This window comes from Sardina pilchardus, chromosome 21 (assembly GCF_963854185.1).
Source record: "Sardina pilchardus chromosome 21, fSarPil1.1, whole genome shotgun sequence".
In the NCBI taxonomy this organism is placed as follows: Eukaryota; Metazoa; Chordata; class Actinopteri; order Clupeiformes; family Clupeidae; genus Sardina; species Sardina pilchardus.
The window spans coordinates 29,290,010-29,315,945 of NC_085014.1; the positions used below are offsets into that span (position 1 = coordinate 29,290,010).

A 25,936-nucleotide genomic window follows, 5' to 3' on the forward strand; every position below is an offset into this window, starting at 1 on the left:
ACTTGAAAGGTTGCTATCTCATTGTTTTGTCAGGATCTGGTTCAATAGTCACAACCCAATAATCATGTTCTCAATTGGATGAATACTGTTCCTTATACTCAAAAAGATGTTACCATTCCTACCCCTCTGAATGTGCGGTTTTACTTTTGGTAATTATCTGAACCACTTAGTGAAAAAGCATAAAATCATTTGATGGCTTTAATTATGTCTTAAAACACTTTTCAGAATATGGCTAATGTGGATTATTAGACTGAAATCAGAACCAGCTATGGTTTCCAATTTTGAAAAGTGATTTATAAAGCAAACATGAATTTATTTGTTGCAAGAAATGTTGTTACATGAAATGGGGCATTACTGTAGTATACAACTGTTGAAATCACAAATACATAATTGTGGGAACATAAGCTATATACTGCAGCACACATCAGATGTACACAAGTTGTCTTGGGACAGTGTCCTGGTTAATATCATATAGCCTATGCATCAATAATATACAATATACAATATTAATGGCATTATTATATCATTTAAACCCATGGTATACTGTAGAGCGTCCTGTCAATGTGCTTTCGGAAACAATACAGTCTGTGCTGACAAACACAAGCTACTCCTGCAGCTTCTTTTGATGAGCAATCTTGTGTTCCTGTCTATGATTGAAATATCTAAAGGTATTTAAAGTTAATATTTCAATGTTTAATCAATTAATGAAATAAAATCAATCCGTTAAATCAGTGTTTGATGGGTGAAAATTGTAATGGATGTGGCATGATGTGAAACATATGTTTAATTTAAGAGATGCAAATGTAAGACTGTGAGCCTGAAGACTGCAATAATGCAGCTGAGAATGAACTGCAGTGATGACACTTCGGCATTAAAATACACACTTTACTGTGATTTGGGGTGTCTAAACAGTCCAAACAAAGGCAGAGATCTTAAGAACTAATGGGCAGACTACCCACCTTGTTCCTTGGTTTAAAACATGTTTGGAGAGCACTGCAGAAACAAAACTTAATTTATAAATGCTGTAATGCTGTAAAACGGCTTGTGAATAACACCACCAAAGCCACATGTTCACACTGGGAGGTTTCCACTGCTCAGACCCTCTTAATCATTTTATGGATTACTTGTTATTTGTAATGCTAAAAATGCCTCCCCGCCTTCTTTTAGTTGCCAAGTTGATTTGAGGCAAACTGTTGTTAACAAATGTCACCTTGACATTACGTTGTGTGGATTTTCAAATACCATGTCAAATGTTTTGCAATTATTCAGGGATATAAGCTGTTAAATAAACATATCTTTCTTCTTAACATCATGTGGATACTACAACTTTTTGACAAAGGATATCATCATGATATAGCTAGTCAAGAAATCAGTGATGAAGGCTATTTTAATGCACAGAATAAATAGATTGTTAAAAATGACAAATTAGTATGTTTACCATTTTCTTTTTCTGTTGTTCCATTTACCAACCATATTCAAGAGGCCCCCTGGTGGCTGAGACCTTTGGTTACAGGCTCTAATATGACCACATGAAGGCCCTTGAATAAACCATACTGATGCTGCGCATATGCAGAACTTTTAAGTTATATAATCTCATCCCCCATTCAGTTGTTAGGAAAGGTCAAAACACAAGTGGCAAGAAGCTGTAATCATTTATAGGCCTTTATGCTATGATGTACTTTGCTTTAGAACAAAACTGACATTTTCAGAGCCTAGAGAGAACAGAGTGGACAGTAACCTGTCTGACCTGGAAAATCACTGCCTGCCTGACTAATAAAACTTTTATAACAATTACCTTTCTATTATGATTCTGCCACATTTATATCCAATACACTGTTATCTAAGGTCACCACAATATTTTTAGGCTAATAACATTATGGGCCAATTTATGCCACCGACTTATTCAACAATATTCAGCTTTTAAGAAATTGTATTTGTCCCTACATTGCCATTTAAAGTGAAGTCCAGCTGAGTGATATTGTATACACATTGCATATAATATTATGATAATTTATTTGTAATCATTTTAATCATAACAAAAGAAAATAAGATTATATTTACATCCATTGTTATGTGCCTTACTTTATGTCATTTGTTGCTACAGCATTTGGACCTCTATTGGCTCTAGACCACTTCAGTATAATGTCCCTGATTGCGTTAACGGTGTTATGTTACTGAATGCAATGATGACAGGGAAGAATATCTATAGGGAGCTTTAAACACAGGGGTTTCCCATGATGCATCTCTGGGGTTCTTCAGGGTCTGGGGTTGATTCATCAGTCCATCTTTCAAGCTACAAGAAAACTCGCGACTAGAGAGAGAAAAGACAACAGTATTACCTGGACTGAGGAGATTGTTAATAAAGAATTTTGACATTACCATTTGTGGTTGTTATATTTGAGATTGAGCACTAATTGGCTGAATAAATCAATTATCCACATTTTTACCAGATATCTATGAATGCGTTTACATGCACTTTAGTATTCCGGTTATGAGGCTTATCCAGATTTTGATCATATTCAGGATATGGTGTTAACATGAACACAGAGAAACCCGGTTATTAATATCCTTGTTTACATGACAAATAACAGTATTTCGGTTACCAACAATAAAGTTCTATTAGCACTCCGGGTCCCGGTTACTAATGTAATACGTGTTTTGCCTGAGAAACTGGCATAAGGTGTATACATGGAACAGTATCCCGGTTTTTCTGGGAGTACACCACCTAGCATAACCGGAATACTAGTAACCTGGATAAGGGCTTATCCGGGGTTCCGAAATCGGGGTATGATGTTTACATGTGCAAATACAAAACCGGGATACTTCAAAACCCAGATCGTAACCGGGATACTAAAGTGCATGTAAACGCAGTCTATGAGGAGAATTCGGATCCCAAAGACCTCAGACCTCCTGTAGTGTAATGTAATCAATAGGGAGAATCTAAACAGTATAATACCAGCATGATAATGGATACAGCTATGCAGTGCAATCGGGTGGGTGTCATTGTAGTTCATGGAAACTAAGAAATATTCAAAGTCTAACAAAGGAATATTTTGACTGTAACCATACAGTAGATAAAAGCAAATGTGTCATGATGTTGATGTTTTGCAGAATACAGCTTAAAGAGAATAATCCTGATTTGAAAGTTTATCTGAGAAGGCTTCATAGAGAGGAAGGTATGAAAAGCTGCGAGGCTCATCGATTGAACAGGAGACTTCTAACAAAGGCTCACAAACAAAGTTTCCCATATAACTTAGGAAGTTAGCAATGAACTTAAATGGTACGATACATCGTTAAACCATATGGCAGCTGAAGTATCACAGTAATACCCAGATTTGAACCAAGATAGTTTTAGTTTTACTACCCAAGTTTTAATAGTTCAAACTTCTGTGGTTAATGATGTATTTTAGTTCGTGAACAGACACACTTGCAATCACAAGACTTTTGATGGGCCAACCCAGTTTCATCTGTGAAATATCTTTTTGGAAATTCCTCAAATGTATTTATAGGCTGACCACAGAAACGACAATAGTGAGATCATATTTGTAGGCCTATATTCATCATTTGAACGTTCATATGAAACAATTTGTCTTTGCATTGATATTCACATTAACCCACATCTTTCATCAGCTCTCTGGCTCACAAGGCACACAATAGAGGTGGTAAGGTAGTAGCATATTGGGTTCAAACCTGCTATATGGCTAAAAGTAAATCTTCAGGAGGTGTTCACATTGACACACTTTTTCTCACGTCCAGCGAGAGTATTCCAAAGTAGCAGAATTGTAAAAGTCTGGAGGGAGTTCAGTGTCATTGTATAAACACCTGACCACTCACAGTAGCCTACATTCACAGCACACAGACTTGTGCACTGAATACCTCCTAACTACAGTCAACTGGTGAAAAAGAATTGAAGTCTGTGATTCAGCAAAGATTGTTCAGTTCAACATTGAATCAAATTACACCCTGTTCCTCTCCTCCCAAAGTAACATTGTAGGCCCTACACCCCTCCTCCTAAAATTGTAGGCCCTAACTATTGAATGATTCATAGCACTATGTTTGTAATGCGCAAGGATTGTGTAGGTTACATCACAAGTTTTCTAAGATAGATTGAGTGCTAGGATTAGTGTGCATTACAAATGCAGACTGTGCCTTTAAATAGGTAACTTCTTTTTATCAGCACAATGCACAATGCTACAGTAGTCTATACATTCACCCCTCAATATTACAGTATGTGCAATACTGATGTTAAGGCTACCAACCATGCCAAAGCTTTTCATCTTAGCTCTTGTTACAATGGCTTTGTCACAACCACCGGGCTCAAGGTAGCCGTGACATTAAAAATGGGGACCACTGTAGCTAAAGGTTTTAAATAGAGTATATTTTATTATAACATTAAAAGAGTAAAGTCAGTATATGATAAAGAAAAGTGTAATGCAAAGTGTCTAGGGGTGATCAAACAAAGAGTGTAAAACCGCGACGTCTATGTGCAAAGCTGGCAACGGGTTGCGGCTCTCCCCAGAGGAGCAGCCATGGAGCGCAGAGAGCAGGCCCAAGCGAATGAGCAGAGAGCAGCGCCAAGATCAGAGAGCCAGAGAGAACGCGTCCATTCCTCCTTCGTCATTATATAGCACCACCCATTACTCCAAACACCAATGGGGTCCTTTCTCTGCAAATCAGGGAATGAGATTCAAGGGGCAGAGCCCACACAGGCATTAGACCAGAGGGCGCAACCCCAGGACTGACCAGCAGGGTCTTAACATTCCCCCTCCCTTAAAGACAGAGACCCACCTAAGTGGGACTCTGTAAAGTACCACCAAACACCCAAGTCAACCTTACTGTGTTAACTGGCGCAACTGTCCTGTGCCACCTAACACAGCTAAACATCACGTTTGAAATATTTCTAAAATTCATCATTTTATTTAAGACTATTAAAAACCATGACTAGCATAACAATGTAACAACATTTGAATTGGCATAATTCTATTAAACCCACAATTCCCATTTTTAGCAGTGTGCAAACCACCAACCACAACCCTCATCCAGCCATAGGTCTTATGGACTGTTATGTCCAATCACACCAACCACCACCAAGTGAAAATGCCCCATCTCAATTTCCCCACCACCCCTCCCAAACCTCTACTCCTGCTCCACCGGCAATCCAGGTACCTTGGAAAGCATATTTAAGGAAAAGATAACAGGAGAAAAGGGAAGAAAAGGAACAGAGGAAATCAACACAGAACACTACTCGGTGATCCAGGAGTGAAACAATACTGGTGTCACTGGATGTTACCATCAGCCTGCTGCAGCACTGCCCCAGCACCCATCTGAAGTTGGAATGGCCTGTGCAGCCAGGGCTGCCGGCACAGGTGCAGTGCTGAGGAGTGATTTAATGACAAAAAAACGTTTCCATTTAACAGCCCTACCCAATCTTACCCCCCCTTCCAGGAGGTTTGTGATCAGACAAACCAAAAGTACTTCAGCATCCAAAACCTTATTTTTATCTGGCCCCACACGATTGAAATGCTGGCGAAACGGCAAGGCCTCACCACCATGTTTGAGGAGATCCGTGCACCTCAGCGTGTCTAACAGAACAGGAAAAGTCAAAATCAACGCCTTAAACTCATCAGCTTGATCTGATGGAAGAAGGTCTAATAACGTATCCAAGCTAGCCAACACTGCAGAATAATTTAGCCTAGGCTGCAGCACCGCATCCTCAGGGCCAATCTCCTCAACCTCCGCTGCCACCAAAGATTGACAAGAGGGCCCAGTGTCCAAGACAGCCACTGCAACAGGTAACACCTCCCCACCCCCTTGACTAGGACTAGGGATTTGGGGATAGTAAGGCTTTAGCAGATTAATATGGCACAACTGCTTAGATCGTTTCCTATCCGGAGTGTCTAACAGGTAGTCGTAGTCAGACATCCGCCGAGCAACAGAGTAGGTACCGTTCAGTACACTCACATGGGCCTTAACCTCCTCTAACCAGTCCTTTAACAGAAACAAAGGACTACAGACTTCATTATGTGCTGCCACAACCTCCTCACAGGAAAGAGTAGGTAGTAACAGAGGCAAATTTAAACTAGCACAGTCTTTTACAGACTCCAATTCCTGCTCCCCTCCCTGGGTATGACTTGCACCAGTCACCACACAGGGGGTGAGCACTTCAGGAAAATCAGACTCTGGCAAATCAGATGCTGTATTTACTATCGGAGGCGGTAAGCTCTCAGGCCACACACGCCCACCTACCAAGTTATTACCCAAAATCACATCTACACCCTCTATAGGTAGAGACGGACGTACAGCCAAAACAACTTCACCGCTTACAAGTTCTGACTCCAAAACCAGCCGATGCAACGGAACAGAAATGGTGTACATTCCGATACCCCGGATAAGGACACATGTCCCCGCGTCAGACACTTGTGAGAAAGGCAGAAGAGATTTTAAAACAAACGATTCAGATGATCCAGTGTCACGCAGAATGCGCACTGGCACCTTCTGGTCATTTCCAACCAATGACACATAACCAGATGTAATGAAGGGACTATAGCCATCACTGGCACACACTTGTGACTGCTCTAAAGGAAGCTCCTCTCTGCAAAGATCAGTGCTCTCACTCACTGAACTCAACGAGACATCTTCTCCAGCATTACAATTAGCTATACCCTTTTGACAAACAGAAGGCACAATTCTGGCAGCACAACCCACACTCTTGATTGTACTCTTTCCACATCGCTTCTCCTTTAACTTAGGGCAAGAGTTTTTCCAATGCCCAGACTCCCCACAATAGTTACAAAGATCCTCTGGATCAACTTGTTTATCAGAAAAAACATGCCCAGTATCATATTTAGTTGCTGAATAGGGTTTTCTTCCCGCACTAGAATCATGCCTAGATGTTCTGGAGTCATATTTAAAAGAATTAAAACGACGGGAACAATAATCTTCATCATTTGCACGGACACTATGCTTATGAGTCAAGATATATTTATCGGCCAACACAGCAGCAGCCGCTGCAGTTCCAACCTCATGCTCATTTATGTAAGTGGTAATATGAGCAGGTAAGATGCTCTTAAATTGTTCTAATAACACCAACTCACACAATTGAGCAAAGGTTTTGACACCCTCAGCTGCACACCAGCGATTAAAGAGACTAGACAATTCCCGCACTAGCTCCAAGTGTGTTTGTTTCTCCTGTTTGCGCCAGTTTCGAAATTTCTGTCTATAGGCTTCTGGAATCAATTCATACGCTTTGAGAATTGTCTGTTTCACAATATCATATTTTCTACAGTCTGAATCGTCTAAAGATATATATGCCTGTTGTGCTTTTCCTGTAATTACACTTTGTAGCAATAGAACACAATCTGAATCAGACCATTGATAATCTCTTGCTAATCTCTCAAAAAGACAGAAAAACAAGTCAGGGTCACGTTCATCAAACTTAGGTAAAAGCTTAACCATGTGTGAAATTTGTGGCTGTGAGGGGGGGCCTCCAGGATTATCGCCCAGTGTCCGTCCCTCTCTCGCCAATTTCAAACGGTCTTCCTCTAGTTCAATTTTTTTGTATTCAAGCTCACGGTCTTTTTCTCGCTGTAGTCGATGTTCTTCTCGCTCTAGCCGTTCACGTTCATACTCTTTTTCTTGCTCTAACTGTTTACGTTCACGCTCTATACGTTCTCGTTCGTGCTCTTTTTCTCGCTCTAACCGTTCTCGTTCGCGTTCCTTTTCTTTCTCTAACCGTTCTCGTTCGCGTTCTTTTGCTAAAAACTCATCTCTTTTTTGTTGCATTTCAAACAATTTCATTTGTTGTTCAAAAGACAAAGCTGAACTTTCACTAGGTGATGCTGCCATAGCACCAAGAGTGCCAAGGGGAGTTGACGACTGAGTTGGGCCCTCAACGTCTGGTGCTGGGTCTAAAGAAAAAATCTCTCTCTCACCCAATTTCTCCATAATGAACTGTAACAACTCGTCTTTTGTAATGCTTTTCGAGATTGCGGAATGAATATTATAGTGCTCGGCTACTTTAAAAAGTTGTTTTTTATTTAAAGTTTTTAATCCACCTAATGAAGGTGCAGCCAAAAACGTACTAACATCCATTCAAACACGATACAAATGCTCAACAGCGAAAAATCAGACTAGGCCTACTGTTCAATCAAATTATGCCAGAACACATTACCATTAATGACTATAAACGCTAAAACAGTCTACTCTATCTAAACACGGTAGACTAATTTCGTCAATGTAATGCCAAACCAGTCAGCACGCTACAAACAGTACAAATATTTTTTATACAAAAGTCTGGCGATCCAAATGCACTTACCTATTCAAAGGCCTATGTGCAAAACAAAACAGCCTGCTGAAACGGAACAGGTGTAACCAAACAAGCACTCGCTCAAATTCTATCAGCTACAAACAACAAACATTTGCGTTACGCGCAGATCAGACAATATAACGTGGCTCTCAATGCAACGAAGGGCTAAAATTTAGACCTAGAGCTCCCCGCATCTAAAACCCCCAAAAGAAAAAACCTATGTCCACAACCTAAGTCTTCACGTGTCGTAGCGATTAGGCTTCACAACCCCCCCGCGTTTGACACGCAAACTTAACAAATAAACTATAAAGGAAACAAAACTTTTGAGCGGTCTCACCTACGGCAGGGTGTTCACGTTGCTCCAGTTGTCCAAATTGTTCTATGTTTTCTCTTCGCTGCATCAAAAAACCACAAAATTCTCTAATCCACAGAACATGCACTAAAAATGTTTGTCGAAGTTCAAAGCGGAAACGAAGCGCTTTTCAGACGACGCGTCACTACTAAAATTACCCAATAGCTACAGGGATTCCCCCAATTACACAATCAGCTGAGCCTATGCATGAATGAAACGCTTAGACTCACCAAAACAGCAGCCAATACTGCGTGCGACGGCACAATAGAACAAACGTAGACTGGCGAGATCAATCACGGCGTCTACTCACTGAAGTATTCTAGGAAAATCGAACGAAATTTCCCAAAATCCAAACTTTTAAACCGGCGAAAAAACCGGACGAGTCGCCCACATGTCACAACCACCGGGCTCAAGGTAGCCGTGACATTAAAAATGGGGACCACTGTAGCTAAAGGTTTTAAATAGAGTATATTTTATTATAACATTAAAAGAGTAAAGTCAGTATATGATAAAGAAAAGTGTAATGCAAAGTGTCTAGGGGTGATCAAACAAAGAGTGTAAAACCGCGACGTCTATGTGCAAAGCTGGCAACGGGTTGCGGCTCTCCCCAGAGGAGCAGCCATGGAGCGCAGAGAGCAGGCCCAAGCGAATGAGCAGAGAGCAGCGCCAAGATCAGAGAGCCAGAGAGAACGCGTCCATTCCTCCTTCGTCATTATATAGCACCACCCATTACTCCAAACACCAATGGGGTCCTTTCTCTGCAAATCAGGGAATGAGATTCAAGGGGCAGAGCCCACACAGGCATTAGACCAGAGGGCGCAACCCCAGGACTGACCAGCAGGGTCTTAACAGCTTGAAAAAGCATTCATAGCCCTTGCACTTTTCCACACTACAACCACAAGTGATAGACCAGAGATATAGTGGGGCAATTGTTGAGTGGTGGATTGTGGAATTGTGGAGGAAAACGATACATGGTTTTCATTTTCTTTTTACAAATAAAAAACTGCAAATTGTGGCATGCTAAAGTATTCCGGCCCCTTTACTCTGATACCCCTAAATAAAATCCAGTGCATCCAACTGCCTTCAGAGTCACCTAATTCGTAAATAGAGTCCACCCTATAGTCCACCGAATCTCAGTATAAAGCTGTCCTGTGAAAGCCTCAGAGGTTTGTTAGAGACCACTAGTGAATAACATGAGCATCATGAAGCCCAAGGAACACACTAGACAGGACAGGGATAAAGTTGTGGAGAAGTTTAAAGCAACGCTGACGCTCAATTTCTGCTGCACTGATCTACGCCCATTTGATATAGTGTCCGGCAAGGGATTCAGACGTGTGGCACAGGGGCTAATAAATATTGGCGCAAGGTATGGGGCAGTGGACGCTGATTCGGTCATCCCTCACAGGCAGACCATATGTGACAGAGCAAAAGATCATGCAAAAAAAGAAGAGGCAAGGCTCTGCGAACAGATGAACAAAGCTCTTGAAAGTGGCATTGGCATCACTACTGATATGTGGACCAACAGCCACAATATGACGTGCCATTTCATCACTGAGGACTGGTCTCTGACAAGCAGAGTGATTTCCATATTGGAATTTGACACCACAATTAGGAAGACAGCGACAAACATCCATGAACAGATCAGCAAGGAGCTATTGGAGGTGGGCATATCGGCTGACATCGGCTGTCTAAAGTAGTGTTTGTCAGCGACCAGGGCCCAAATATCAAGGCTGCGCTAAAAAATTACGCCTGGATTCCATGCGCAACCCATGTAATAAATACAGTCCTAAAGCATGCCTTTACTGATAAAAATGAGCCCACATTCATGGAAGAGGTGACAGAACAAATCACACAATACAAACATCTGGTCACTTATTTAAAGAAGTCAGGCAGCAAGCTCAACCTCCCATATGCTGTCATCCAGGAGTGCGAGACTAGGTGGAACAGCAAAGCGGCGATGCTCTCCTCCATCGCCAAACAACAACGGGAGATACGGGAGTTACTAAGAGAAAAGGGACAAGAGCATCGCATGGAGGGAATACAAGTGGAGGTCCTGACCAAAATGTCTGAGTTTTTGTCCCTCTTCAAAGTTGCTTCTGAGGACATGGAGGGTGACCGTTATCTCACCCTTCACACTGTGCTTCTCTGGCGCCACAGACTCGGAGCGCACTGTGAGCCCCGATTCCAAGACCGTGACTACATGCAACACATTTGATCTCGTGCAAGTGAGCTCCTGAACGAAAAGTTTATCATCACTCCGACACACAAGATGCTTCAAATCCTTAAAAATGCTCTCTCCCGAGGAAAATGTTGCCGTTCAAATGGAAGTGAGGGCGTTGACAACAGCCCTCATCCCAACCCTGCAGGCCCAGCCTGAGGAAGTGATTCAAGGTAAAGGTGTTAAAACATTTAATTAAAGAGGAATAATGCAGGATTGCCGATTTCATCTCTGGTTTCGGTTTCGTTTTTCTCTTTCGCTCGTTTTATGCTTGCATATTTCTCTGCAGAGCTTCCCCGACAGCTTTAGCGTGTATATTTATACATATATAGGCTATATATAAATATATAAATTGCAAGCGTGGTTCTTCTTGTTCCTTTCGCGTCTCTGACTTCCAGATGTAAACAGCAAACGATCGTTTATCAGAAAGTTGCAAGGTTGTAATTAGCGGATAGGGACACTGGGGGCGGGAGGAAATGTGACTGTTTTCGATAAAACTGGTCAGTCAAGCAAAACAACAATTTCTAAGCGATTTTATGACTATGAAAAAGTTGCATAGGGTCTCTTTAAGATGGCATAGTAGCACAACAAAAGCATAAAAAAAGAAATAATGCGCATCCTGATTCTACTTCACAGACACAATGGGGGTGAGGAGCACGACCGATCAGGAGGAGGTTCTGGAGGGTAGGCTATGTGACCCAGCCCAAACATATTAGGCAATTAAAAACACTGAATTAACTGAACTTAACTGTCTTATCGTAGTGACAATCAATCAATCAATCAAATTTTATTTCTATAGCACATTTCATATGGCATACATAGACTCAATGTGCTTTGAATGAAAAAGAAAAATATACATACTGTATATGAACACACACTCACGCACACACACACACACACACACACACACACACACACACACACACACACACACACACACACACACACACACACACACACACACATGTATATATGGACACACAAAATGGTTAAAAATAAGAATAAAAGCAGCACTGGAAAAAGAACAATTCAATAAAATAAAATAAAATAAAAAAAAATAAAACACTTTGCCAAGATGAGAACATCCATACAACTCACTTGTTAAAATAGTTAAACAAGAGCACATTAAATAATCTATTCAGAGGGGCAAAAATAAAAAACGTAACTCAAACAAAGGCTTGTGAAAATAAATATGTTTTAAAGCAGCGGTCTCAAACTCAAATGAGCTGGGGGCCACTGTAACCAACATCAACTGGTTGGGGGGCCGCATAGGTTGCCCCCCCCCCCCCCCCCCCCAAGTCTGTGGTTCACGAAGGTGTATACTGTATAGCCTACCTATCTAATCAGCATATGATGTCTGGATGACAACTACCTCGAATTATGCACCTCTCAGTAAATACTGAATGTTGAACATATTTGAGCAGTTTTACTTTACTTTTTTTTGTCCTTTCCCCTACATAAGAAATTAACAGCAAAACAGTCAAATGTAAACCAACAACAGTAAATTATGGCTACGCCTACTAGGCTACTAACACAAAGCTTTTGTATACAATGAAGTAGCCTGGTCAAATCAGTGCCTGTCAAGTGACTTTGTAGTTTTTCAGCTGTCTGTACGGGGTCCAGGACACTATCATCTCAATTACCACTGGCACCTCCATTTATGTTGGGCAGAGGGTCGAAGCATGGTAGCCGCTTAAAGGGATAATCCGGAGTGAAATGCACTTTAGATCAATTTTTCGGACTATTGGGAGTACATACGTTGAGTTGACACCAAAATCATGTCATTCGGATGTATTTTGAGAAAGTTCGAGTTCACCGTTTTTAGCCAAAACTCGTTAGCCTGTAAGTGACCGGGGCAGGTCCTTTCGCCACTACAAAACGCTATTTTTATACCTCTTCTACTGTTCCAAACAACACTACACTTACGTGGTAGTGAGTAGAGGGTCCCTAAAGCCAAACCGAAGTATCCCCACGTCTTTATGTGGTCGGATAGAGAGTCCAGAATGAATATAATCGAGTCAGTACCTTTCCGGAAATGTTAGTAAAGTGTTGTTGAAGCGTTGCGCTGCTGCCGCAGTGACATTTCCGTAAGGTACTGACTCGATTAAATTCATTCTGGACTCTCTATCCGACCACATAAAGACGTGGGGATACTTCGGTTTGGCTTTAGGGACCCTCTACTCACTACCACGTAAGTGTAGTGTTGTTTGGAACAGTAGAAGAGGTATAAAAAAGCGTTTTGTAGCGGCGAAAGGACAAGCCCCGGTCACTTCCAGGCTAACGAGTTTTGGCTAAAAACGGTGAGCTCGAACTTTCTCAAAATACATCCGAATGACATGATTTTGGTGTCAACTCAACGTATGTACCCCCAATAGTCCGAAAAATTGATCTAAAGTGCATTTCACTCCGGATTATCCCTTTAAAAAACACTGTCGTTCACTCAAAAGACGCACCTTCACAGACGCACCCAGATCACTATCAATTGCGATCGATCATAATCTCCAAAAGGCAGACATACTTCAGAATCAGATATGTGAATAACAGACCCAAGACCTCATCAAACGTGATTTTTTGTTTCAACATTTGATGTATTTCTACTTCAGTTTGTGCAAAACTATGGCCTGCATGCATAGCTTCCGCGTCATTACAAACCGCACGTCTCCTCCGTGTAGTCTGTAATTTGGGGGCTAGTTCGTGAAAACGTTGCTTGAATCGAAACACTTGATGTCTAGCAGGTGGAGTCTAGGCTACAAATGAGATTTGTCACCGTACCTCCCGTCTGTTTTAACCCGTGTCGTTTATCGCATAAAAAATACCCTCAAGGGGCGACTTAGGCTACATTATTATTTTGACAGAAAGTTGCGGGCTGGAACATTTTGCAAGTAAACAATTGCTAATTCGTGTTGTCACGAGCCTGAGCTATGGTAGCGCAGCCATAGAGCCCAGCCCACGATTGTTACAAAATATAAAATGCCCAGATGCATCTGCGCGGGCCGCACTAACATTAAGCTTCGACTTCAGGCCGGGGGCCGCAAAATATCGTCTCGCGGGCCGCGAGTTTGAGACCCCTGTTTTAAAGGAATAATCCGGAGTGAAATGCACTTTAGATCAATTTTTCGGAGTACATGCGTTGAGTTGACACCAAAATCATGTCATTTGGATGTATTTTGACAAAGTTCGAGTTCACCGTTTTTAGCCAAAACTCGTTAGCCTGGAAGTGACGCGGGCATGTCCTTTCGCCGCTACAAATCGCTATTTTTATACCTCTTCTACTGTTCCAAACAACACTACACGTACGTGGTAGTGAGTAGAGGGTCCCCAAAGCCAAACCGAAGTATCCCCACGTCTTTATGTGGTCGGATAGAGAGTCCAGAATGAATTTAATCGAGTCCGTACCTTTCTGGAAATGTTAATAAAGTGTTGTTAAAGCGTTGCCAGCTGCAGCAGCGACATTTCCGGAAAGGTACTGACTCGATTAAATTCATTCTGGACTCTCTATCCGACCACATAAAGACGTGGGAATACTTCGGTTTGGCTTTAGGGACCCTCTACTTACTACCACGTAAGTTTAGTGTTGTTTGGAACAGTAGAAGAGGTATAAAAACAGCGTTTTGTAGCGGCGAAAGCACATGCCCGCGTCACTTCCAGGCTAACGAGTTTTGGCTAAAAACGGTGAACTCGAACTTTGTCAAAATACATCCGAATGACATGATTTTGGTGTCAACTCAACGTATGTACTCCCAATAGTCCGAAAAATTGATCTAAAGTGCATTTCACTCCGGATTATCCCTTTAAGACCCTTTTTAAAAGAGAAAGTTGATTGAGCTAACCTTAATTCCAAAGGAAGAGAATTCCACAGTCGGGGCACAATAGCTAAAAGCACCATGTGCCACGTTTGTGTTGATTCTGGGGACTGACAGGAGACTTTTATTGGATGATCTTAGACAACGCGTTGGAAGATAGTGTGAGATCATGTCAGAAATATAGGTTGGTGCTAGGCCATTTAAAGATTTAAAAACAATTAGAAGAATTTTGAACTGGATTCTTTGTTGTACAGGAAGCCAGTGAAGTGATTTTAAAACAGGAGTGATGTGATCAAATTTGGATGTTCTTGTGTGCTAGTATTCTAGCAGCAGCATTTTGAATAAGCTGAAGCTTGTTAAGTGCCTGTTTGGTAACACCAGCATAGAGTGAGTTACAATAATCCAGGCGACTGGAAATAAAAGCGTGTACTAATTTTTCTGAGTCCTGTAGAGACAGAAGGCCACGTACCTTTGAAATATTTCTGAGGTGATAAAAGGCTGTCTTGGTAACAGTGGATATGTGCTTTTCAAAGTTAAGATCAGGATCAAGGATCACACCCAGATTTCTGACATCACATTAAAGCGCTTTGGGTTGCACTCAGTGCACGTGAAATGCGCTATATAAATAAAAGTACCTTACCTTTACCTATCACCACAGGGTTTTACCAGAAGGGGGGTTAAAAAGGAATTAATATGTTCTCTCTGGGCCTTTGGGCCAACAACTAAGACCTCAGTCTTGCTGTCATTTAACAGAAGAACATTCTGGGCCATCCAGTTTTTAATGTCCGAGATACAACTGATTAGGTCATTTACTGGACTGGGGTCATCAGAAGATATAGACATGTAAAGTTGGGTATCATCCGCATATGAATGATAAGAAATATCATGGTGCCGGATGATAGACCCAAATGGTAACATGTATAAATTAAAAAGCAAAGGGCCAAGGATTGACCCCTGAGGTACCCCATACGAGATGTTCATAATATCTGAACAGAATCTATTTATAGAGACAGAAAAAGATCTCCCATTTAGGTAGGAGGAAATCCAAGCTAGAGCTGTACCCTGGATGCCAATTTGATCTTGCAGGCATTGGAGTAGAATGGTGTGATCTACAGTGTCAAATGCAGCACTTAAATCTAGAAGAACGAGAACAGATACTTTATGGTGATCAGTGGCAATTTTAAGATAATTTATAACTCTGACTAAAGCAGTCTCTGTACTATGATTCACACGGAAACCAGACTGATAGGTATCGAAAAGGGTGTTATGAGATAGATAAGAGTAAAGCTGCTTGTAAACAACCTTCTCAAGAATTTTACCCAAAAAAGGTAGGTTACAGATTGGTCTATAACTCCCGCAAGCCAAGGGATCAAGATTATGTTTTTTTAGCAGTGGAGTAACCAACGCATGTTTAAGACAAGAAGGGAAAATTCCAGACAGGAGGGAGGTATTAACAATATTGAGAACCTCAGGAGCGAGACAGCTTAAAACCTGCTTGAACAGCTTGGTAGGTATCGGATCAAGAGAGCAAGTAGCAGAACCTAGCTGATTGACTATCTTTTCCAGCTCACTTTGGTGAATAGGAGTGAAACTGGGGAGACCAGTTGAACAGAGAAATAGAGAGTGGCTTGAAGATAGGCAGCTGGAATTTGCATTGGAAGGTATCTTGATATTGCTCCTGATAGTTAAATTTTTTTTGCTAAAAAAGGTAGCAAACTCATTGCACTTCTCTACAGAGTGAAGCTCTGTGGGAATCGTATGTGGAGGGTTGATTAGCTTATCAATGGTACTAAACAGTGTTTTGGAGTTGTTTGAATTGTCAGCAATAATCTGAGAGAAATGCTGCCTTCGAGCTTTTTTAATTTCACTACTATAGATAAAAATATGATTCTTATAGTTTATAAAATCAGCCTGCAGTTTAGACTTACGCCATTGTCGTTCATATTTGCGGCAGGCTCTTTTAAAGGCGCTGACAGTCTGTGAGGTCCTCCAGGGTGGCCTCCGTTTAACTGAGATAGTCTTAATTTGTAATGGTGCAATGCTATCAATGATTTGCAAAACGGAAGAGTTAAAAGACTTGACTAAGGTGTCGGAACAGGAAGATACAGCAGAATCACCCACAAAACCAGTGGGAGAAATTAAAGTTAAGGGTGCAACAGAGACCCGGCTCAGGTCACATGACTGAGCAGCATTCCTATGAGCCATAATAAATTTATCAGAGGTGTCTTCCCTAATGTTGCGTCTTAAGAGTGTTTTCACACCAGAAGCCTGTCTAGTCGATGGCCAGGAAACACTGAAAAGAATACACAGATGGTCAGAGAAGCCAACATCTAAAGTGCCATTTATAGAAATCTCAAAGCCTTTAGAAATAACCAGATCTGGGGGGTGCTGTGGTGCAGCAGGCTACAGCGTCCATACCATTTACGGGTCTGAGTGCCTGGTTCGAATCCGGCCTGCGGTCATATCCCGATCCCACCCCATCTCTCTCTCCCACTTGTTTCCTGTCTACGTCTTCACTGTCCTATCATAATAAAGGCAAAAAGGCCCAAAAATATACTTAAAAAAAAAAAAAAAAAGAAATAACCAGATCTAAGGTGTGACCATGGCTGTGAGTAGGTACAGAAATGTGTTGTGTGAGCTCGAATGATGACAGCAGATCAGTGAACTGAGTCGCAAAAGAATCAGCTATGTTATCGACATGAATATTAAAGTCACCAGAGATACGAATAAAATCATACTTAGTCACAATGTTTGATAAAAAATCCCCAAAATCAGAAATAAAGCCAGCTCTGTACCGTGGTGGGTGATAGACTGTGACTATAAGAGAGGTGTTTGATGGCCTCAGAGCTAAATATTCAAAAGTGGAATAGGCATTTTTACAGGGCAACACATCAGAGAAGAGGGCTGCTACACCACCACCTTTCTGATGTGAGCGAGAGCAGTGTGCAAATGAAAAGTCAGATGGTGATGCCTCAAGAAGTTCATAGTTGCCTGAGGCATCAAGCCACGTTTCAGTAAGGAAAATACAGTTTAACTTATGGGATGTAATAATATAATTTACCAGAAATGTCTTATTACATAGCGATCTGACATTTAGGAGGGCCATCTGCAGGTGATGACTACATTTTTGTGAAATAGTTTGACCCCCTGTGTCTATATGAGAGGGAGAGCAGTAGGGATCAGCAGGACCTATACTAGAGCTGGGTGTGTTAGTGAGCTGAATTGGGTCATGTTGTGATGCATGTCAGAGTGTACTGAAAGCAATGAACTGGATAAAGTTGGTGGTTAGCTGTAGGAGACCCGTTTTGTTTGGGTGCACACCATCAGATCGATAAAGACTAGATTTTGTCCAAAATATATCAAAGTTAGCAATAAAGTCATGACCAGCTGCACTGCAAAAATTCTTTAGCCAAGTATGTAGAGCATACAGCCTACTGAAGCATTCAGAATGAAATTGCTAGAATTGAAAGGGATAGGGCCAGACATGATGCAGCTTTTTCCATGACTTTCTATGGTGAGACATAGGGTCTCGAGTTCGTCCTGAAGCTTGATCGAACTTCTGGCCATGACGTCATTTGTACCCACGTGGACAATGACGATGTTGACGGAGGGATGCCTTTCCAGTAGTGAGGGAATGAGTCCGGAAATGTCAATAACCCTACCACCCGAAACACAATAAGTGATGGCACTAGGTATAGTTAGGCCTCTAACAATCGAGTCACCAACAATGAGTATTTCAGGAGTGCACTGAACATCACGGTTAAAGTGAATAGTTGTGTGGGGAGGAAGTTGCAGACCATCGGTACTGTCTGAGTCAGCAGGGTTTTTGCTCACTGTTGGTAACCGAGCAGCAGACAGACTGTCCGACAGACCCGGAGAGGAGAGGTCATCAAGGATTGTCGGATACGTCGGTGACAAAGTGCAGACAGTAAAGACGCTGTCAGCTGTGGACAGCGTTTGTGGAGTTTGACATGGGCTACATAGGTTAACAACAGTAGCGTCAGCAGCTAGCTGGGACAACGCAGCGGCCCGAGGGCTCGACAGGCCACCGCCGCCTGTAGGAGAGAGGCAAACAAGGGAAGCCAAGGCACCTGATGACACCTCCTGGGGAGATGAGGAGACTGTGAGCCGCTTGTCGGAGACGTGCACCGGACTTGAGGCGTCGCTGCCTGGGGACCTGTTGCGCTTGGAGGTAGCCTTGCGACTTCCATGTTGTTGCATCGAGGACGATGCTGGTCGTGTCTGCCGGAGAGCAGGCGGGTTGGAGGGGCACATCGCTGGACCCCAGACATCGGGACGTTTATGATTTCCACTCCGCCGTAATGTAGGCGACGTGGGAAGATCCGCCAGAGGAGCAAAGGAGTTGTAGAGTTCCAACTCCGATGCAACACCAACTTGACAAGCCGGGACAGGAGGAGTGGAGCGGCGAGTCGTGACATCTACCACCGGAGACCAGGTAGAGCAACCGGGGTTCAGAGTAGTATCCACCGATGAAGGAACAGGTAGACGTTGATCTTCAAACAAGGTTTTAATTCATTGTGTTGGCCATGCAGTAAAACGGAGAAGGATGTTCCTGGAATGGGAAGACACTCCTGATCTCATTGAGCCAGAAGAAGTAGGAAGATATGTGCAGTCACCCTTCACTCTCCAGGACTGCCATGACAACGTCCTCAATTTTTGGAGGGATCGTAAATGTGAATATCCCCTGCTCTCCATGTTGGCTAAAGCGGTTCTCTGCATTCCAGCAACCAGCGCATCTAGTGAGCGCGCCTTCAGCTCGGCTGGTCGTGTCCTGGAAGCACGTCGTAATGGCTTAAACCCCGACACTGTTGATTCCATTTTGTTTTTACACAGTACGGGCAGAAATAGGCCTACATCCTAGTGGGAAGGTAGCCTAAAATTTTGTATAGCCTATAGGCTCGCAAATGACATATGTAGCCTACCATGTTATTGTGTGGTTTTTTTCGGTCTTAAACGCCCCAATTGCGGAGAAAATGCGAGTAGCTTGTGTTCAATAGCCAACCAACTAAACAGTTTTTCCTATGCTATATTATGGTTTATTGTGGTGGTCTAGATGTTCTCGGGCTTTATCATGCGGCCGCCTGTGTGTGTGAGTGAGTGAGTGACGTGGAGAGGGAGAGCAAGGGAGGAGAGGGGATATAGCCTAAGTCAGGGATGGGCAACTGGCGGCCCGCGGGCCGCATGCGGCCCGCCTCCTCACTCAGTGCGGCCCGCGGATGATCATTTTTACTGTGATTAAAAATGCGTGTTTGCACCGTCATTGTAATTATACTGTTCGCCGATAGATAGCGCCTCCTATGCAAACTATCTCGGGCCCTCGGACCAACTCATTTAGAAAACCGCTACCTTTCAGTCAAAATCGGAAGCAGTGTCTGTTCATAGAATGGTAAGGCAAACCCATGTCAAGTTTTGCTAGAAACTATATCAGCCATGAAAGATTTAAACTTCAGTCGCCACTACATTACAACACCTTGCGAAAAGTTATCAGAAGTAGCCTGCCCTACACACACGGAGCTTCTCGGCCGCTGTCGTAGCCGACCTCAAATCAAAAGTAGGCTAGCCTACACTAACAATAGCGACTAATTGCTAGAACTACACAGGAATCCGTCTTTTGCTGTTTCGCTTGAGCTTGCCAAAGCAAAGAAGCTATATCAGATGGCGAAATTGTTTGGGTGCGTAGTGGAGGTAAAAACTTCGAAACGGTAGCCTATATTTGTCCCGACGCACGGTGACGCGCATAATTGTTGTTGACATTCTGATAATGTCGAGGGGGGGAGCTGAGACAAATCATGCATGACTGCAAGTAGGCCTACTGTAGCTTACTTTTTGGCGTTGGATGAGAGTACAGTAACATGTGATGGATGTTACATGTTACATCTGTAGGCCTACTCTCATTATGGACGTTAGGGAATGTCTATAAATTCTTATATAAATGCATTGAATATGAGGCTTGTTGCACTTCATGATGGGCCATTGTTTTTCAATTCTGTGCCATCATTGAATGGTGATTTATGTCAGCCCTTTGCACTGAAAATAATACTTATCACTGGCTGTAAAATATTTGTATTTGTTGTTAGGGAGTCTATGTAAAATATGCATTTGAGCATGAAAATTGACATATTTCGTTCTTATTCAGAATTATTTTGCAGCATCAGATGTGCGGAAGTGCGCGGCCACATTTGGCCCTCTGATGGTGATGATAAAAAAATGTGGCCCTCTTAGTCATGAAAGTTGCCCATCCCTGGCCTAAGTTTACACGTTTAAAATGTTGAGTTGTTTATCCTCTGTATTTCAAGAATAAACATGTTTGGAGCATTTTGCCGTTCCATGATTGAGATTCTGTGAATGCCTAAAGTAGGCTAGCCTATGCATCATATAAACGTTTGGGACAATCAAACAGCAGTACAAGGTGAGCAAATTCCTCGTTAATAGGTTTCCATGTGGTTTCTATGGAAATTCATGACGTAGACCCATTGTATCTTTGTTTTCTTTTCTCTCCCATTTTCGCGGGTTGGGTCGGGTTGGATTAAAAATCAGAGCGTAATTTCGCGGGTCGGGCGGGGCGGATTGGCTGTCACGATGGGTTGGGTTGGTGCGGGGTTAAAAAATCCTTAACCCATCACTACTCTATAGTATAACTGTGACGGCCGGCTCCACGACCACACATGAGAGTGCTACAACAAGCGGCGAGTGACGCAAGTTACACACATTCACCACCCCTCACGCATACATGTCACTATACTGATAAGTAACATTATTTTCTTTCATGCATACATGCCGCTACACTGATAACTTGCGTTATCTTCTGTTCATTCAAATTTATAATATTTACTTTATATCGTCATAAATCACAACACGTTTATCTTCGTTTAGCACTTGTTACTTTAACACTTCACATGTTAGTTACGTTTCACAGCTACAGGTCTGAGTGCACGCAGTCTTGTTTCTGGTTTTCCTTTACTTACATTTTCTTTGTTTTCACAAGCGACCGTGACTGTGGGTGCCTTTCATGTAACGATTTATCGGTCCTTCCTTCCTCCCTCGATCCTCGCCCCGGTCATAGCCCCTCCTACTAATGCATTTTGCGAAGGAAACGACGAAGGAATGAGCGGAGGATGGAGGAAAGAAGCTTGATGAACTGCGCAAATGAGACGTCCTCGACTGCATACACACCATTTAGCACGTGCGACGTCAGTGTAATAGGGCGGATCCAAAAGATGCGCCGACATCTGTGTGCATGCAACTCGTCAGCTCTTCTGCTGATAAAAAGGACATTCACAACATTGTGTTTTGAACTCAACACATAACGCATAATTTAAAATCACTAGGTCCGACATGATGCTTTTTTGTGCAGATACACAAAATGTTTCAATGGCAAATGTTGATAAGCACGTTCAAATAATGAACTTATTGTTCGTTAGGCTACATTTATGTTTATTCATGAGCCCCTAACATAATCCCACTATAGCTTTTAGCATCAACTTCACACGCCATAAATAACAGACAACATTTCTATATTTCTATATTTTTAAACGTTATACAGGATACGTCATCCATGCGTAGCCACAGAACGGCCATCTCCGAAAAAAAACTTCCCCGTGGGATGGTCTTATGTTTCCTCTCGTATCGGGATTGCCACTTCCTTCCTCTGTCCTCGGTCTTGCCTCCTCTGGTTGCAATTACATGAATGAGATGTCCTCGTGCCCTCGACTGTGAGCGATTTCCGGTGAACGAGGATCGAGGGAGGAAGGAAGGACCGATAAATCGTTACATGGAAGGCACCCTGTGAGGGGAAACATCAAGGCATTTCCTGGTTCCGGTAAAGGACCCGAGGCTCAGAGGAAGTGCCGTTAAGAGTGCAACCACCAGTCGTTTGACATCAGGGGGAGAGGAAGATCTTATGTTTCGTTTAGTCATTAAGTTTATGCCTTGTTTATTATTTATATTAATTTGGTTACAGTTAATATTGGTTTCTCACTTTGGTAATTTAGTTTAAACTGGCCTTGTCTTTGTATTTGCCCTCCTGTCAAATTGTCCAATTGTATGATGTTGTGGTTCTAATTTTGTTAAGTTCTGTTTAGTTGACCTCAGTTTAGTTGAGAACTTATTTTCATTTATTATTTATTTAACCATTTACTTTATGGCACATATTTTGTTTGTTTTTGTAAAATAAATACTTTTTCTTAAAAGTTATTCCTGCGTCCCTACTGCCTGGTCCCTTTTTTTCATTTTTTGACAATTTTTTTCTTCTCACCATGCATGAATTGTTACAGCCTGCCGATGGCCTTGTGCATACTGGTCATTCCATCTTATCCCCTTGTTGACGGGCAAAGCCCGAAGTGCCTACGTGTATATGGACATTCATGAGTCTAGCAATTATGAACACGTTAAAGCAGCTATTTTAGCAAAGTATGATGTTACTCCCGAATCTTATCAGCTGAAGTTCCGGTCGGGGGAGGTGGAGCCGGGTGAGAGCGCTAAGGAGCTGTCTGGCTCAAAGAACTGTTCTCTAAGTGGATTCAGCCAAAGGGGAAAACCTTGGAAGAGGTGGGTGAGCTTTTCATATTAGAACAACACTTACGTATGCTGTCTCCTGAACTACAGGTCTGGTTGAAGGAGCATGGTCCCGGTTCCACCACCGAGGCTGCAACACTGGCTACTGTGTACGTGGCTGCTCGGAGGAAGGATCAGCCGTGGAGCTATGCATCCTGGAGGTCCAGCAGAGAGGCCCGGAGACTAAGCCACCCACAGTTCCAAAAGCCATCTGAGCGTGTGGGTAACCCATCCAACAAGGACTCCTCCAGCGGGCTGGTCAAACGACGTCCCATCTGCTACCTGTGTGGTCAAGAAGGGCACACCAAGCCAGTGTGTCCGAAGAACACCTTGAAGCTGATCCAGGTGTGCTGTGTGCCCAAAGAAGAACCGCAATTGGTAACGCCCGAACATTCCATCCAGGTCATATCGGTGGAAATCAATGGCAGGAATGCAGAGGCTCTCCTAGACACGGGTAGTGACCAGACACTTGTCCAACGCCAGCATGTCCTTCCAACTCTGGTGGATATGACCGATAGTGTACCCATCTGCTGTGTCCATGGTGATGAGAAGTCCTTAACCACTGCTGAGGTGTACATTAAGGTGCATGACCAGACTTACCTGCTAAAGGTAGGAGTGGCAGACCAGCTCCCCTTTCCAGTGATACTGGGCCGTGATTTCCCTGTGCTGTTTGACTTATTGCAACCTAGTCAAAAGTGTAATATTATTGTTATGAGAGTGCAGGCAAAGGCAGTTCAGGAAGTGTCACCATCCCTTAGAGCACTCCCCTTCTATGATGCAGACCTTGAAGTTTTGCCTGGGAAACCGAGGAAGTCGCACCAGCAGAGGAGGCAGGAGAAGTTTGTGGGCAGCCATGTTATATCTGGGAATGAGGACACTACTGAGGTCCCATTGGATCTGGAGCTGCCAGGTAACATCTCACAATTGCAGCAGGACGATGCTGGATTGAGCTCTTGCTTCCTGAAGGCGAAACAAGACTATACCCACAGTGAGAGTGCTGGGCAAGAGACATTTGTCATTAGGCAAGGTGTGTTATATCGACATCAGGGGTCTTCAGAGCAGTTAGTGGTACCTCAAGAAGCTCGTGAGTTGGTGCTAACCCTGGGTCATAACATTCCCTGGGCTGGCCACTTGGGGAAACATAAGACTACCCAACTCCTAGAATTGATGAGACGATCGAACGGCTGGGAAAAGCAAGGTATCTTACCACCATTGCCTTATGCAAAGGGTATTGGCAAATCACCCTGACCGAGAGATCTCGGGAACTGACCGCCTTCCGAACACCATGGGGTCTGTTTCACTTCAAAGTGTTACCATATGGATTACAGAGGGCCTCCACGACATTAATGGATCAGATGCTAGATGGAATATCAGATTTTGCCAATGCTTACCTTGATGATGTGATAATTTACAGTACGTCTTAGTCAGAACATCTGGAGCATCTACAGCAGGTCCTGCAGCGTCTACGGGAAGCGAGGATGACCATCAACCCAGGGAAATGTACCTTTGCTAGAGCTGAGACGGAGTATCTGGGCTTTGTGATCGGCAATGGGAAAATCAAGCCCCAAGTCCAGAAGATTCAGGCAATCAAGAACTGCCCTCTGCCTCAAACTCGAAGCAACTTAGGTCCTTTCTTGGGATGGTGGGTTTCTATAACCGTTTTGTACCTAATTTCTCCTCTCGAGCTGCACTCTTGACCGATATGGTGGGGTCCAGGTCCCCCAACCAAGTGCAATGGACCGAGGCAGCAGAGGAGGCTTTTGAAGACCTCAGACAAGCTTTGGGTAAGGATCCAATCTTATACAGTCCAGACTTTGATCGCATGTTTATCCTTCAGACTGATGCCTCGGAACGAGGGGTTGGAGCTGTCCTGCTTCAAGGTCCACCAGAAGAGCGTCATCCAGTGGCATTTATAAGTAGGAAGTTGTTCCCAGGAGAGTCGCGGTATTCAACAATTGAAAAAGAATGTCTTGCTGTGAAGTGGGCCCTTGATTCGTTCAGATATTACATGCTGGGACGGGAATTCATCCTGGAAACTGACCACAAGGCTCTGGAGTGGATGGGAAGGATGACAAGGACACAAACAGCAGGGTGACTCGCTGGTACCTAGCAATGTGACAATGTGACGGCGGACTTCCTCCCACACTGCGCCAGCTTTGAAGGGGGGGGGGGGGGGGGGGGGGGGGATGTGACGGCTGGCTCCGCGACCGCACATGAGAGTGCTACAACAAGCGGCAACATTATTTTCTTTCATGCATACATGCCACTACACTGATAACTCACGTTATCTTCTGTTCATTCATATTTATAATATTTACTTTATATCGTCATAAATCACACACGTTTATCTTCGTTTAGCACTTGTTACTTTACAGCTACAGGTCTGAGTGCACGCAGTCTTGTTTCTGTTTTTCCGTTAGTTACATTTTCTTTGTTTTCACAAGCGACTGTGACTGTGAGGCAGTGACGTGCGGTCAGGGTAGGCAGGGTAGGCAGTGCCTACCCTGAGTAAATTTCATTTTAAAAAGAAGGACGACACGTATTTTTAAAAAATATTATTAAAAGCTCACACTGAAGTCACAAACAATACAATTAGAATGCAATTTCAATTCTAAAAAATAAATTTACGTCTTATTTAAGGTCAAAAACTCAAACGTGAAGGCTTACGCAAACAGCGATTCACA

General features: G+C 43.0%; 1 protein-coding gene across 2 annotated transcripts in view; it reads right to left on the reverse strand.

The window, feature by feature from the left end:
• Positions 1 to 2,077: 2,077 nt before the first annotated feature.
• LOC134069314 (probable E3 SUMO-protein ligase RNF212) overlaps positions 2,078 to 25,936 on the reverse strand; it is a 38,342-nt gene continuing 14,483 nt past the window's right edge. For both annotated transcript variants that reach the window (XM_062525267.1, XM_062525268.1), the window contains exon 11: positions 2,078 to 2,311. In XM_062525267.1, the coding sequence (XP_062381251.1) occupies positions 2,167 to 2,311 (145 nt within the window). In that variant the 3' untranslated portion in view covers positions 2,078 to 2,166. The remainder of the gene's footprint in view (positions 2,312 to 25,936) is intronic.